Raw genomic sequence first — 15,163 nt, 5'->3', positions numbered from 1 at the left:
TATAACATAATTTAAAAAAAATGTTAAAATAATAATAGCCAAATGTATTATATTTAAATATTTTGTCAATGTGTAGGTTAGGTTAGGTTAGGTTAGGTACATTTATGTAAGAGGAAAAATAAATTTTTTTTAAGTTTTGATAAGAAATATTTTATAACCGAATAAAACTTTTTAGAATTTAAAGTCAAAAACTTTCTTGATCGAGATTTCGGATCCTGTTTGGGTTCCTTAAAATTTGAGTTAAAGTACGATTTCCGTCTCGCATTCTGTTTTTTTTTTTCATGTTAACTATCCATAAAAATTATTTTTGTACGCTGGCATGGATTGTAATTTCTCATTATAAAGCTATAAGTTAAAAAAAAAAAAGGAACGCATTTCACCTTGATCGATAAAAAGATTTTTTCGGCCGTAATTTACGTAACGTAATAAATGCATGACTATTAATGTTTAATTCATAGTCTCATTTGAAGGTATACAAAATTATAAACAATTAGTATTTATGTAAATTATATAGAGTTGTATATAATTTAATCGTTAATTTCTTAACAGAAGAATGATTTGTTAAAACCATATTATTTATTTCAAATTTACATTTATCCGATATTTTCGATACATGTAAGAGTGTTAAATATAACTTAAATTATTATGTATTACTTAATACACAAATTACATGTTCTTAAATAGTACACAAATTTAGTGTTAACATGAATAAATTACATTACTGGTTACTAATAAATATATAATCCATGATTTAATTAATATTTCGTAAATGTCGGTTTTACTTTTTAGCATAGCAGCTATTTTTCTGAACCAATATTTGTAATAAAAAATTGTTTGAAATATTAAGAAATTTTTAAAGTAGTCTTTTTTATTTATGTACCTAGTTATAAAATCTATACCTATATATTTATTTATTTTTATCGTAATTCCAATGTAGGACTATATTAATATATTTAATTAAATCAAAATATATATGTAAAAAAAAAAAAAATAATTATATAAAATATAGTCTTGTGTTTATAAAATATTTCAACCTAAACTGAACTGTATAGAGTTTAGATGTACAAAAAAATAGGCTTCGTAGAGTAAAAAATAAAAGCAACGGCAACTCGATCGATCACCAATCGAACTCTACGCGTCTATTGTTTGATACTGGTTGGAAAACGACGGTGGCACGTATTTCTTGCGGTTTTTCTCCGACTCTTCCCTAAGCTGTTGTAGCAGTGGCGATTCTTTGGAGTTTTGGAACGTCGTAGCGGCTAGCTGCGAGTAGAGTTTGCCGGGTGGCCCGTCTTCGCTGTAGTCACCTCCGGAATTGCTATAGTAGGTTGGTGCTGGAGGCACAGGGTGCGAGTACTGTGAGGCCGGGTGCGAGTATTGCGAGACAGAGTGCGAGTACAGCGGTGGAGACGGAGGTGCTGCTGGCAAGTACGGAGATGGAGGTGCTGGATGGGAGTACGAAGGTCCTGCTGGAGTGTGGGAAGGTCCTGCTGGAGTGTGAGAAGGTCCTGCTGGAGAGTACGATGACGAAGGTCCTGATGAAGAGTACGGTGACGAAGGTCCTGCTGGAGAGTATGGCGATGGTGGTCCTGCTTGAGTATACGGTGACGGTGGTCCTGCTACCGAGTACGACTGTGGCGCCGGATAGGCGGGCTGATACGGCACAAATCTATGTTTATTGGAATGAAAACTATATAGTTGTTAGTTTTTCGAACGTTGCACCAGTAGTAGCGGTAAGTTTAAGAGAAAATGCGTAATCCGAAACGTTAAATATTGAGGTTAAGTAGACTTTATAGAGGCATGGAAAACCTGAAAATGTGCTCCTCCGTGGAGAGGGATCGAGTTGGGGACAATAGTGATTTTACCTAACGGAAAGAACCGGAATGAGTTTTTTGAGAGGAGACAATATGTTTCTAAAATTACAATCACTCCTGCTGCACAAAACTAAAATAGTAGCACTATAGTTGTACAAACTAAGGTACTATTCGTTGATAGTACGACTCGGTGACTTTTCTATATTCTTATTGGATTTGAAAAATATAACTTTTGGTCGATGATCGAACAATAGTTATTACATGTTAAACAGACTGATGAAAATTGTGTGCGAGGTGAACTATAGACCGTTTTACTTAAATTTATTCAAAACTGGAAGGCTTGAGCTTGTACTGTGTACGACCAAAATTATTTTTGGTTGAAATTGTTTTTTTTTTAATTGTATCCATTTAAATATCAACGAATAACGTCAATAGCATTGTAGGTGAGGACAATTCAAATAATATTAGTCAAGTGCGGGACGGAAAGACAAAGCCGAAGAAATCATACGATAGGCTACTAATCATACATGTATCGATTTATACGCGTTTTCAGTGTGTGTAATATTGCCTATTGTACGCCTCAATCATACCATTTATTTCGTATTGCAATGTTACGGTAAAAGAACGAATAGCTAATTATCTACCTATGTTTTACCGTGTGGTCTAGGAGGTTAAGTCCGAGACATACAAAAAACTGCAGTGACACTCCTATCATTATATTTTGGGCTTTTACAAACCAGATGTGGAAAATATTTTGATTTATACACTCGGGTAAAAAAAAATAAAATACGCCCTTTTTTGTTAGTTTAAGTTAACTAAGATTCTTTTTTATCACTTTTGGGAAGTTAAACAATAGTATATATATAGTTCGTAGTTTACTAATATATTTATATATACTACGATAAACCATTGTTTTAGAAGACAGTCTTTCAATTAACAATATATTCGATAACATTTTTAGGTATCATTTACATTCAACGACGGCGACATTTCGTGCAATCATGTCATTGTCGTCTCGTCAAATTTAGCAGTTTAAAAAAAACATTTAACTATTACCTGTCAACCATTTAACCCATACATGTATTATTTTCATTTTGAAAACTTTTACATTTTAATACATTTCATTGAATACGAATTTTTCTAGATTGAATTAACTTTTGGCTTGTTTGCCGTATAAATAAAAAACAAAAGAAAAAATGAAATTTATGCCTTTAATAAATGAGATTATTTTATGAGCGAACTTAAATTCCCGTCCAATAATAATATATATGTAAAATAGTAATACGTTTTATATAACTTATAGTTATTCTTGAACAAATATGATTCAACAATAATAGTACCATCTTATCCCAAAAATGTTTCTGATCCATCTTATTTTTTATTTTTTGGGCTATTACAGAACATAATTATATATCCTAAGATTTTCCATTTTTATTTATAAAGACCGAACTACAATAATCATTCTGAATTTCACCGTATAATTATGTATATTCTAGAACTTATCAAGATCATTCGGTAAAGTCCAAATTTGGGACTAAACTGACATTCGTTCATTTACTGGAACATGTATAATATTACAATAATATGTGATACTAAAAGAGTGTTGCAGTGTACGTTTTTTTTATTCAATGGTCAAATATTATACGAATATGGACGTGGCATACATTTATGAAAACTAAAACGTATTTAGTTCGTGGTTAGGTTATTGATAAACTCATGTGTTTAACGTACTCAACACAACAAACGTGTGGGGGCAAATTTAGAGAGGGGCCGAGTGGCCTGCAGTCCTAGGGCCTCCACAAAATATCCTCCCCTTCCCACAGTATTTTTGTTATTACATTGAAAAATGTATTTAATTTAAATGTACACATGAGAAGTAACAAGAAGATAAAATTAAATATAATTGAACGAGATAATAATATTTTAACAAGAAAAAAATTTTAAATTTCGTTTGTAATATATTCCGCCTAAGGGCCGCCACACACTTAAATCTTCCACTGCATACAGCGGTCATCTACACGTCAAGATCGCGTTGCCTACGAATTACTTGTCGTTCGCGAATAATCTTAATATTCTTAATCATTTTTTTCTGTGCGCAAGACGACATAACTTCATATGGGATTATACACACGTAATCATACGATTGGCCACACACACACACATACATACGAATACGAACAAATGTGTTATTATAAATCGATACACATCTCGTGATATAGTAAATATAATTTAACAATATAACAGTATAACAATATAATGATTGCAGATTTATATGTGTAATCAAGAGGATAACATTCGAATGTTTCGATGGGCTCTCACTTTTCACGCCACCACATTTATTGTGTTTTTATAAGGTATATATACAAATATATATATATATATATATACATAGATGACGTATGTAAACGATTTACACTGGTTTTTTTTTTTTTTTTTACCGTCGAACACTGTTTAGAATCGTTTTCAAATCTAACGATTACCATTTTTTGGTTTCGAGTCTATAACCGTCAAAACCAGTCCGATCAGATCGATTTTCGCAGTTGACATTGCACCGTCATTGGAATTTTGCGAGAGACATTAACCACTCCACTTAATCATATCATACCTAGTGGAATATAAATCAGATGATATCATTTGTGCTATCATCTGCATCGTGTTTTTTTCAATGGTGCGAAATATTATCAAATGTCGAAGGGTTTCTCCGAAATATTTTTCGTTTTACTTATTTGATAATAATCATAAACATGCTTCGATTTCTGTATTAACGTTGAACATAGAACTACTATAGAATGTCGTTTTTGGTTTGCGACAAACAAACGTCACGGGGCACTGTGTGGAGGGGTAAGAGAGAAAGCGGAAAGGATTTCGACGAGAATTGGAGCTGCGTGTCAACGTGAAACGTAGTTGTGCAGAACTCGCCGAGGTCGAAGGACAAAGGACATAAACGTCCGTGGTACTATGCGTCTCACCTGAATGGCAACGGTGTGGGCAACGGGCTTGCGGGTATGGCGTACAGGGTGGTGACGAACACCGGACCGGATCTGAGCACGCCCACGGGGACAGGTGCTACGACCACGCCGACTGGGATCGACATGCGGTATCCGCCGTGCAGAATGGTCACGGTCTTCGGGAACGGGATGACTGTATACTCGTCGTACAGGTAGAACGGTTGCTGTAACGGAACTTGCACCGCTGGCGTAGCTTCCTGCGAAAATGACAAACAGAATTAGATTCGAAATATAATTACAACGCAAAAATAGTAGCCACAATCGGTACGTAAATCGCATTCAACGACGTGGGTTATCTACACGGTGGTGGACCAGATTTGGGTTATGTCGCACTTGCGTTGAATTTTATATCATCCATATAGGGCGCGCAATAAAAAACGAATGGATTTAAAAAAGGGGGAAAAAACCCCAATGACTGATCGAATTACATTTTTAATGTATGAACACATTTGAACTTATAAGATTCCTCGAAAAATGCATTTTACGTAAAAAACGTAGTATGTGGTGCCCATATCCTCGGATACATTTGGTAAGGCATTTTTTAAAGAAAGCCGTGGGGAGTTACAAATTGCCCCTTATAAAGAAATGATATAAATAATAAAATAATATTCTTCTACCATTATCCTTCACCATGACTGATTGCTAGTTTGAGAACCATCATGTCAACTGCATCAGTCTATCAATACAATGGATCACATACTCATTTCTAGAACGAGACGATATTTTTTTTAAAAAAATACGACACACGTCTTTTTTAATTAAGTTTTTTTTCTCTGTCAACCCAAATAACATAATTAATGTGTGCTGTATAAAAGTTTTGAAATACAAAAAAAAATATTAATGTACAAAAACAATATCATGGTAGTCCAATATTCCCTCTAAAATATTTAAAAAAAAAAATAAATAACCCGAGAGTACTTGTAATAAAGAGATTTAATTGTATAATAAATTATTCACGTTAACAGTAAAGGAAATTAAGGTATTAGTATGCGAGAAGAACTTAAATAAAAAAGGGACGAAATACGTTAAGTACAACGGGACAATAAGTTGAAGCACTGGAAATCTCAAATAGTTTACGGGATGTACTCGTATGATCATCCTGTTTTATCGCATCCATCGACGAGTGACAGCTGATCCAAATCTACCCATATATCATGGTACACCATACAATATAATTGCATGACGTGTTAAGCGCAGTGTAAACGGGACGCATAGACGGTCACCCGAGGGTACGATTTAACCATTGATTTTAGACTATACTTCTTTGTTTTAGTGTATTCTAAGATCAATGATTTAACTCACAAGAGCTTACGGACAAATGACTCGGTGACCATTGTGGTCTTAACATTATGTACTGCAGTAATAAAACATCTACATTTACTGTACGTATTTTTGATGCATACGTAATACTTTGTATAAACAATTAATCATCGATCAAATTATTCGAAATTACGAGCTCGGACATGTTATACATTATAATAATAACACGTTAAGGTAATAAATTATCAATGGTTTGCGCAAACTATCATACGCGTTCATCGCAGGCAATCCTCGAGCTTAATGTTCATTTATAAAATGTTTAAACACGTTTTGTATTTTTATCCCGTATCCTACAGTGTGTGCATAAATATTATAATAAATGAATGGTGATATTTACTCTTGACGACTGTGTATTTTAAATTATGAACAACTTATTCAAGCGCTACCGACGCCATCGCGACAAAGTCTTTGTATTTTTATATTTACATAAAAATGAGAGATGTGTTACACATGTACAGTATATGATTTGGTTAGTTTAATAATTGATTGGTTGGTTCAACTAATGATTTAGTACTAAAATTTATATTTGAAATTTTTTTTTTCGTCCATGTGAGTAATAAGTCTAGGAAAATATGATTGTAATTATAATTATGTATTCTTCTGACGCTGCTTAAAGTATATTCTATACATTTTGTTTTTTACCGTTATAATAATTTTAGACCGCCCAAAGCCCAGTATTACTTGTTTATCGATTGTCGGCTTTCAGATGACAACCGATTTAAATGGTACATTAAAATAACTATAGCGTTCATAAACAATGCGTAATAAGCGTCGAGATGGTGACGTAAATTATCGACGAGGAAATAATAAGTTGTACAGATTTATTAATAGTATATAGAAATTTATTATTTTAGTTTGTATCTACGGTCAAAATGTTGTATTGGTATCGTACATTATTGTAGCTGTGCACAAACAATATTGAGAAAATACAAACGAAAATTAGTTAAATCACGTTAAAAGAAATCTTTATTGTTCGGACAGATGGTCGTAAACTAATTATTTCATAAAACGTTTTTTACGTAGAGCTCTGTAGACAAAAAGACGTATTTGCCGCGAACTAGCATGCTTATTGCTAGCAAAGTAAAAGTTTTTTATAACCTATATCTTATTAAATTAACGTAGATATTTCGAAATTTCTTGGTGTTCGAAGTTCATAACGCGTTACTTATTGTTACCTATTTTTTTAACGAATATATGGTCAACTCGAGTGAATCGGATTTCATTAATACATTTCTAAAGCCTTGTCTTCGCTGAATAACATAAATGTGTGCATTTAGTTACGATGTTTTTAAACAAGAATTATTGCATTTCAACACTTTCTTTTATGCTCAATTATGTTATGTACATTTTTTAAAAAAAAATGCCTAAATTGTTCACGCGTTACAGGGAGTAGATCTTAAATCCTACAAATTCGAAAGCTATTATTATGTATCGTTCAAAAAACGGTTTTATACCGAATTGTTTTAAACGGTTATTGATTTTCACTGTGTTTTGTAATCTTTATTATTTCAATAATATTATTATTTTGATATGCTAAAAAAAAAACTATTTCCGTTTGTTATTAGAAAAATATTTTTCTAACATTTCCATTCAATTCCTTTTATTTTTTCACTATGGTAAATTGATACACATAGCATAGAGTATAGTATAACATGAATATTTTTATAAAAAATATATCATTATAAATATATAAAATCAAAAATATTACTTTTAAATTAAAAAGCATACTAACTATAAATAATAAACTACAAAAACATGTTTAATATTTTAATTTTGTTACATAGAACACGAAAAAACGGGACGAAAAAAGCATTTACTATCGCATAGTCCATAAATTAATATACTAAATACCAATACTGTTCCTCGGTGCAATGCATTTTAATCTTCAGACATTCTTAAAAATCGAACGAAATCAATGGATCGAGTTGCTTCTAAGCACTCAGTTACACGCATACACATAAATGTATATGTATTATTTCCAACCACTTAGAGTGAAGGACGACTCGAGAGTGTGAAGTACCCCTCTAACTTAGCGCCACGGTGCCACACGCATAAAAAAAAAACTGTTCTAATCAAACGATAAATAACATACAGTGATCCATAATACCCAATGTCTTGCTGTGTATTTCGTTAAATAAAATATACTTTACTACTATATCGATTAATAAGTTGTATAATATGGTAATTTAAAAAGTTCTATACTTACGATTGATTTTGTCAACGATTTACACATTACTATTGGTTCGGTTTTCGAAACACTGTCGATCTGCGGTCTATAAATCACCCTTAAGTCTGAGGACGGGACTTGTACCACTGGGATTAGTACAAAGTTGGCCACGTTCACCGGTCTTTCGGTGAACACAGCTAGTGGTCTTTGGATCTCGGGCTCGTAATTGTTTTGGTAACTGTCTTTCGATGAAGACGGTCCGTAAGATTTCGGCGGATCTGAACCCCAACACACCTCCATAGAGAGCATCAACATAATCACCAACCGGAAAAACATTTCCTTTTGAACAAAATAAACATATTACTCACAGATAATATACTATGAACGCAAACGTACAAGTGTAATACGTTTAGCACATCAAAAACCCTTATTAATTATAAGTTTTTATAATTATAATAATTTCTCCCTTGAAGCAGTGGCATGGTTGCACATTTACGGAGAAACATGCGGAACATATATCTTAGTCTCCACCATTCATCCAACCTCTTTTATAAAAAATACCTCCGATGTGAAATGTTTTAAAGTTGTATGAATTATGATTTTGTGCCATAAATGTGTATATAATGATTTTGAGAATATATAATACCGACAAAAATGGTTAAGTGCGTGTAAAATAAATTGTACTCAGTGGAGACCACGACACATGGAAGTAATGGAAAATTCTTCGCCGAGTCTCAGCCTTGAAGTGAACCTCGAAAGAAAAATGACGTGTACCATTGGATCGGATTTACGTACGTGCAGTATCGAAATGAAATATTTTACGATCGCGCGTGTACTACGAACGAACGGGTCGCGTTGTTCGAAAACGCTGCGACGTGCGCGCCTCACGCTCGGAGACTTGAACGCATTCGCGTACGGATGACCGTCGATAAAGGAATCGTGCAAACGCGCTGGAGTTTTCGCACCGAACGCGACGTCCCTGCGAATCGTTGGACGACGAACACGTCGGAAGCTGTACGGACGAAGTTTAAGTGAGATTTAGCGGAAAATGCTTACTTTCAGAGCGACGGCCGTGCCGCGGCGGCGGTGGTGACGCATCATCGCGGCGCGACAACCGTGGTAGCGTCCTGAATGCGTCCGCCTTGCGAAGACGGAGTGGTCCGCGCGTATGATGTCGCGTGTCGCGGCTGCGGGGCAGTCACTGTGCGCGGGTGAGCTTGGACGGCGCGTTTATAACGGCGTCGCGCGGCCACGGCGAACGCGTGTCGTACGTGTTCGGTGTGCGCAAAGCGCGCGAAAGTAAAAGTTTCGGCAGCGGCCGAGCGGCGGGAAACGGACGGGGGTAAAGAAAACAGAAGAAGAGAGAAAAAAATAATAATAATAATCACACCCAAAACGGAACCCGGGCGAATAAAGCGAAACGGAGCGACAAAAGGCCGGTCGGGCGACAATACGTGAACGCGCGCGCGCGCCATTGTACCGAAACGTATTATGATTCAAATGATACGGTTGGGCAATGCTCGCGCTTTCGTCGACCTTGCGACCGGCGCGCGCGTGCCCGGTCCGCGTTTACGTGTCGTACGTGCTCTCTTTCGGACATAATGGACGTTTGGACGCGTTTTGAAACGGACGGCGCGGACGGTGACACGGAGACAGAGGCAGCGGGACGGAGACAGCGAGAGAGGATCTAGGCGATTTCGAGGTGGATCGCGCGCGCACAAAAAGCGACACGAGTTATTTTCCGACCTAGGCGCGGACGACGGGCGGCACGTAATGCACACGCGTGCCATGACGAAATCGTTTAAGCGCACTGTGTAACGTATATTAATTTTCTCTCTCGATCGGGTGGTCCACGGTTCGATTTCGGATTTCGTTTCGAAAACGTACAGCGGTTTTCGATCACCGCACAAATTCATTGTCTGCAGCGCATGCGCCAATGTTGGGTTCTCAATTTTTTCGTCCAACCGTGTGGTGCATCAGTGAAACTCGATTGGATCGCGAAGTCTGATCGAAGTCGTTTTTAGCGTCCCCGTTCTATGCGCACGGATTCGTAAGACGCAAATCCCACATCGATCATCCGTGCACGCACGTGTAAAAATCAATCCGTCGGGGACGTCTCGAATGCGTACTAACACCCTCTCGTCCAGAAATTTATGATTTCTATCATGTTCGTTATTAGTACACGATTTGTAGGTTACGTAATAATTATTTGCGTATCAAGTGTTGCGAAATGTGGGCTTTGAAGGGGGCGAGGGGCTGGAATAACGTTACCCCGGCCCATACCGCTGGAAATGATTTTTTCTCGGTTAACCAGTCGCGTACAAACTCTGAATACAACTGTACGGGATTCGTACGGATTGCGCGCTAATAGTAAACACGAAAAAAATCGTACGTTTCTGGATGACGCGGAGGGGAGCAGCTTAATGGACGTGCGATGTGTTCGTGTGTTTATGTGTCTGTACGTACACGTGTATCGACGCAATTTAAAACGCATTAAATAACGTGTGTGCGTTTCACGTTTGACGCATATCATACGAGTTGTATTACGGTTGGAGGCGCACACGTCGGAGGCGCGACGATCTGCACGCGGATCCGTAATCGGCATAAATATATACACATTAGTCCGCGGGCGCGTAGCACCCGTTACCCGTTCGTGTAGCGTGTAATGCAAGAGAACGTGATTGAATAATGCACGTTGCACGAGCACAAGCGAACAGTGGCGTCATTTTGCGGGGAGGCGATTCATGCATTTGCCACGGTCTAGTGTTTAGCTATTCCAAAGTCGATACACCGTCAGCATATAAATACGTCTTTATACAAAGCCATTGACGTGTTTTAAATCAGAAAAATGATACGCGTTAATACATGGGCACTTATGTACCGATTACAAAGGAGCGTTATATTTTCGGACTGGTTCGACCTCACTCCGCATTAATCGGCACTACGGTAAGACGAGCCGTCGCGTCGGTAATTTAATAAGAACATGCCGACTGCTCTGGTCCAGGCAAAACTCAAGTGACGCCACTGCAAGCGAATGACCAGCAGGCACATTTATACACCACGGTCCGAGATGCACAATGATACACGGGAATAGCAACAACTACAAAAAATAATATTAATAACAAACGTAATGATATACCGCCGGTTTAATAAGTGCCGCGTAATCCAACCGGACAGCGGCCGGTGCGACGTCCCGCCACGTAATTATCGACTCCCGGTTTATGTTCGTGGCTCAATACTCGTGCGTTCCTTGCACGGTTACGTCTAAAATGTTCACGAAGAATTCACTTCGATCCATTAATCCGCACGACTTCAGTGAAGTACTGCGCTCTTTTCCCGCCAACGGTACAACGCGAATAGAACTAGTATCGAATCCGTGAAGAGTCTGCGGTTGTCGTAAAAAATATTATGACAGCAACTGTACGATTATGTCGACAATTGATCTTCTTAATCCTGTACTACTCTCTTAATAAATTCTCAGAGTTCTTAATTCTCAATCTTCTATACGTGTGTACATCGGAAGAAAACGATTCGGGAGCCGTGCTTATAATAATTATAATACGTGTACATTTTTAAGACGATATAACCATTTGAATTTCACGGGTCAGATTTCAACGCTCGAGGAAAAAACGAAAACCTGAAAACCGACCGCGAATAGGTTTTTGTTTTATCATTAAGCATAGTATGGGTGTGTTAGTAATATGTTAGCAGATTCCGGCTTGTGTTATACAAGTGCTCAAAAAATCCACTTACTATGTGCTACATTGCGAAGTGACATTTTCCGAGTTACGAATCGTTTAAAGAACCCGAATGATCCGAAATTTACTCGTCTTACTTGATATAAAACGTGGCCAGACTTTAAGATGAAAACGAATGCTTAAGAATTGTCTATTCTAAAAGTTAGAGAGATGAAGTGTATTCGAATACTACGTTTATAAAATTTGGCTCGTTAAGTGATTTAAACCGTAGTATAGTTGCAAATCGGTAGCGTATTACGTTTTTGTCGACTACAGAAAACAGTTTACAGTAAAATGATGTTATCGGGTATGGAAAAATGTTGTTGAAAACATCGATTTTTCGTACACGTGAAGTGAATTTAAACAAAATATGTTAAACTAATAAGTGGTTTTCTAAACGGTAGGCGGTTCACGTGTGATCTTACGCACGTGTAGAACTCTAAATACATTCTGGTCTCAGAGCCGCTTACGAGTATATACACGCATAAAGGATAGGCATACACACGAGTATATACACGTATAATATACACGTTCTACTCAAACCTCTATCCGACAGACGATCATTCGTATCAGTTTTATTTTATTTTTTCTTCGCCTAATGAACGGTATACGCAAACGGATAAGCACCTGAACGTATGGTGTAGGACTTCTGTGATGTCGTTGACTGCGAAGGTCTTCGACACCGAGATTAGCCCACACTGTTGTTACATCTGTATGACGTATGTCCGGACCAGTAGAACGTTACATCGAAATCATATTGAATACGGTTTTCGTTGTTGTTATTTATTTTTACGTGCACGCTACCGTAGTTGTACGTTTTTCAAGCGCATCGGAACGCGTGGGACTTACAGGTGTAGTTTACGAGTGCACGTATGTGGTGGACGTCTTTCCTGACCGCCGGGAAAAGTGATAACAATAAAAAGGCGTGATCGGACGTTATGTCACGTCGGTGTCAAGTTGAAGGACACGACGCGACGACTGGGCATTTATTGCGGACGGACACACACGACGTAATGATTAAAGACGAATGAAATTATTACACGAACGCGCAGAACGGCACTGGTTTTTTGGTTAGCGTTTGCGATCAAGACGAAACGTGTCGACACCTCGCGCGCGTGCGATATTTTCGCGGATCGTTCGGTGTGTTGACCCCTTTTACAGTACATGGTAGGCCTTATTACTCGGGTCGTGTACGGTAACTATTAATGTAAGTATTACGAATATTCGGGAAACCAGTTTCTTCGAGATTCACGATAAATAGAAACCACTAACATTCATTATGACGGTCAATATATTTCGGTAAATGACAACGGAAAACGCGTTTGAATATGTTTCCGTCGGAATTTTAAGCCTTTTTGGAAAATTTAAATAGTTGACCCTGCTAACACCGTTCGGTTGTTTACTCGCCGTACCAGGGGTACACTGCAGGTTCTGCACGCGCAAGGTTATTTATTTCAATTAATTTTGGGATAGTACGCAGTTAGTGAGACTACGTTATTTACGTCACATGATAAAAAAAAAATAAAAGAAAAAAAACGCTGGATAATGGACTGTAACAACAGCGAAATCACTTCAAATTTAACTGTTCAAAATTCGTCAAACGCTAGTTGTTCACATTGATGGATCGTATATATATATATATATATGGACATATATAAAATAATTATAATTAAAAAGTTTCACATAATGCGTATGCAAAACATTACGTTTGATAATGTTCTAGAATATCAAAAAGATGGTTACCAATTACTAGTTTTGGATAATATTTTTCCATCCCACCCAGCTGGACCGAGTATGGTGTGTTATGTGTGTACAATGGTGGAACGAAAACTTTAAGATATGTTAAAAATGTTACCTTGTATTGTTCCACGTCGCGCCGCCACACTCCTCGGACTCGTTTGTTTGCGAAAACGTGCTCGCTCGGACCTCTTAGCTGTCTCCAGATCCGGAACGAAAACAGAATTAAATTCGGATTCGAACGATCCTCGGTTTGTCAGGTCGCTCGTTGCACCTGACACGCTAGTGAATACCCCCACTGCGTCAGCTAATAGCGGCGTCGTTTGTAAACGTCAGGAGAAATAAAATTAACCATCATTCTACAATGATTATATTTATTTAATGGGTTTATTTTTTTTTTTTATCCGTTCCGTTCTTACATAACGTATTCGCAAAGAAAAAAAAAAATAGAAAAAACGTTTATTCAAGTTTATTTATGCAAACCTTAAAATGTTTTCCAGCCGACTTAATGGTGCCGTAAATTCCATACGAATCGTACACCGGCTCATCACACCGCGGTAATGTTGCGAGCAGTCGTATTTACATAGGAAGACGAATCGAGAATTCTACAGTTCGAGTTTACGGTTGTTAAAATATCTGCGTACGCATTTACAAGCTTCGTCGCTGGTATTTGTCGTTTTTTAATAACAAAAATATTTTTTTATCGTGTCGCGCACTGCCCGTGCGCGTGATTTCAAATCCGTAAACGTCTTCCATACGTACACTCACGTGTACCGGCACCTGTATACATTTGTATACGTGTACATTTTAATATTCATATTCGCCGCGACGGGTCAATATCCTTCAACGTCATTATATACGGCGCGTACCGATTTTTAAGCGCGCGAAAATTATTGCATCCTTGCACGTCGTATCATTGCTGCGGACGACGAACGGCGCGTTGTCAGAGACCAGACGAAGAATATCTGTTGTCGTACGCGCGTATGCATCCGTAACACTGCAATCGTTTTATCGTACTGTTACGTTGCCGACAAGCCTGTTAAAGGATTAATTAACTGACATCGACGGATCGATTAGTACGGACCGATTGATTGCGAACTGATACTTGTCGTATTAATCAACAGCGATACGGTGAAAACGCACCGGCGTGGTCGAGAGTCACAGTTCGGTGGTCCTGGAAATATTCGCGTGACCGTCGTCATACAGTATGATGTGAATGCATACCGATACGCTCATATGCATGGGCGCAACTAGAGCCCGGATAATGGAGTTGCTGAAATCGTTGAAAAAAAAATTAAATGGTATTTAAAACTGTATTTACTATAGATTACATAGACCTGGAAAAAAAAAACAGGAGTACTACATTTGAACTCGGGGGTG

General features: G+C 37.5%; 2 protein-coding genes across 4 annotated transcripts in view; both read right to left on the bottom strand.

Annotated features, from left to right (window-relative positions):
* Positions 1-15,163, bottom strand: part of LOC112689425 — a 139,201-nt gene that overhangs the window by 68,943 nt on the left and 55,095 nt on the right. The window lies entirely within an intron of this gene.
* LOC112689423 (DNA-directed RNA polymerase II subunit RPB1-like) lies at positions 987-14,034 on the bottom strand. Of its 3 annotated transcripts, none has more exons than XM_025563133.1 (4): positions 13,902-14,034; positions 8,349-8,648; positions 4,784-5,019; positions 987-1,690 (listed from the first exon to the last, which is right to left on the bottom strand). In XM_025563133.1, exons 2-4 carry the CDS (start codon positions 8,643-8,645, stop codon positions 1,132-1,134), a joined length of 1,092 nt encoding a protein of 363 aa, XP_025418918.1. In that variant the 5' UTR covers positions 8,646-8,648; positions 13,902-14,034; the 3' UTR covers positions 987-1,131. The 3 variants fall into 3 exon arrangements, with proteins under 3 accessions (XP_025418918.1, XP_025418916.1, XP_025418917.1); XM_025563131.1 differs by lacking the exon at positions 13,902-14,034 and adding an exon at positions 9,366-9,521; XM_025563132.1 differs by lacking the exon at positions 13,902-14,034 and adding an exon at positions 9,366-9,520 and having other exon boundaries at positions 987-1,669.

This window comes from Sipha flava, unplaced genomic scaffold (assembly GCF_003268045.1).
Source record: "Sipha flava isolate LNK unplaced genomic scaffold, YSA_version1 43_pilon_pilon, whole genome shotgun sequence".
In the NCBI taxonomy this organism is placed as follows: Eukaryota; Metazoa; Arthropoda; class Insecta; order Hemiptera; family Aphididae; genus Sipha; species Sipha flava.
This window is presented reverse-complemented; position numbering and strand designations above follow the sequence as displayed.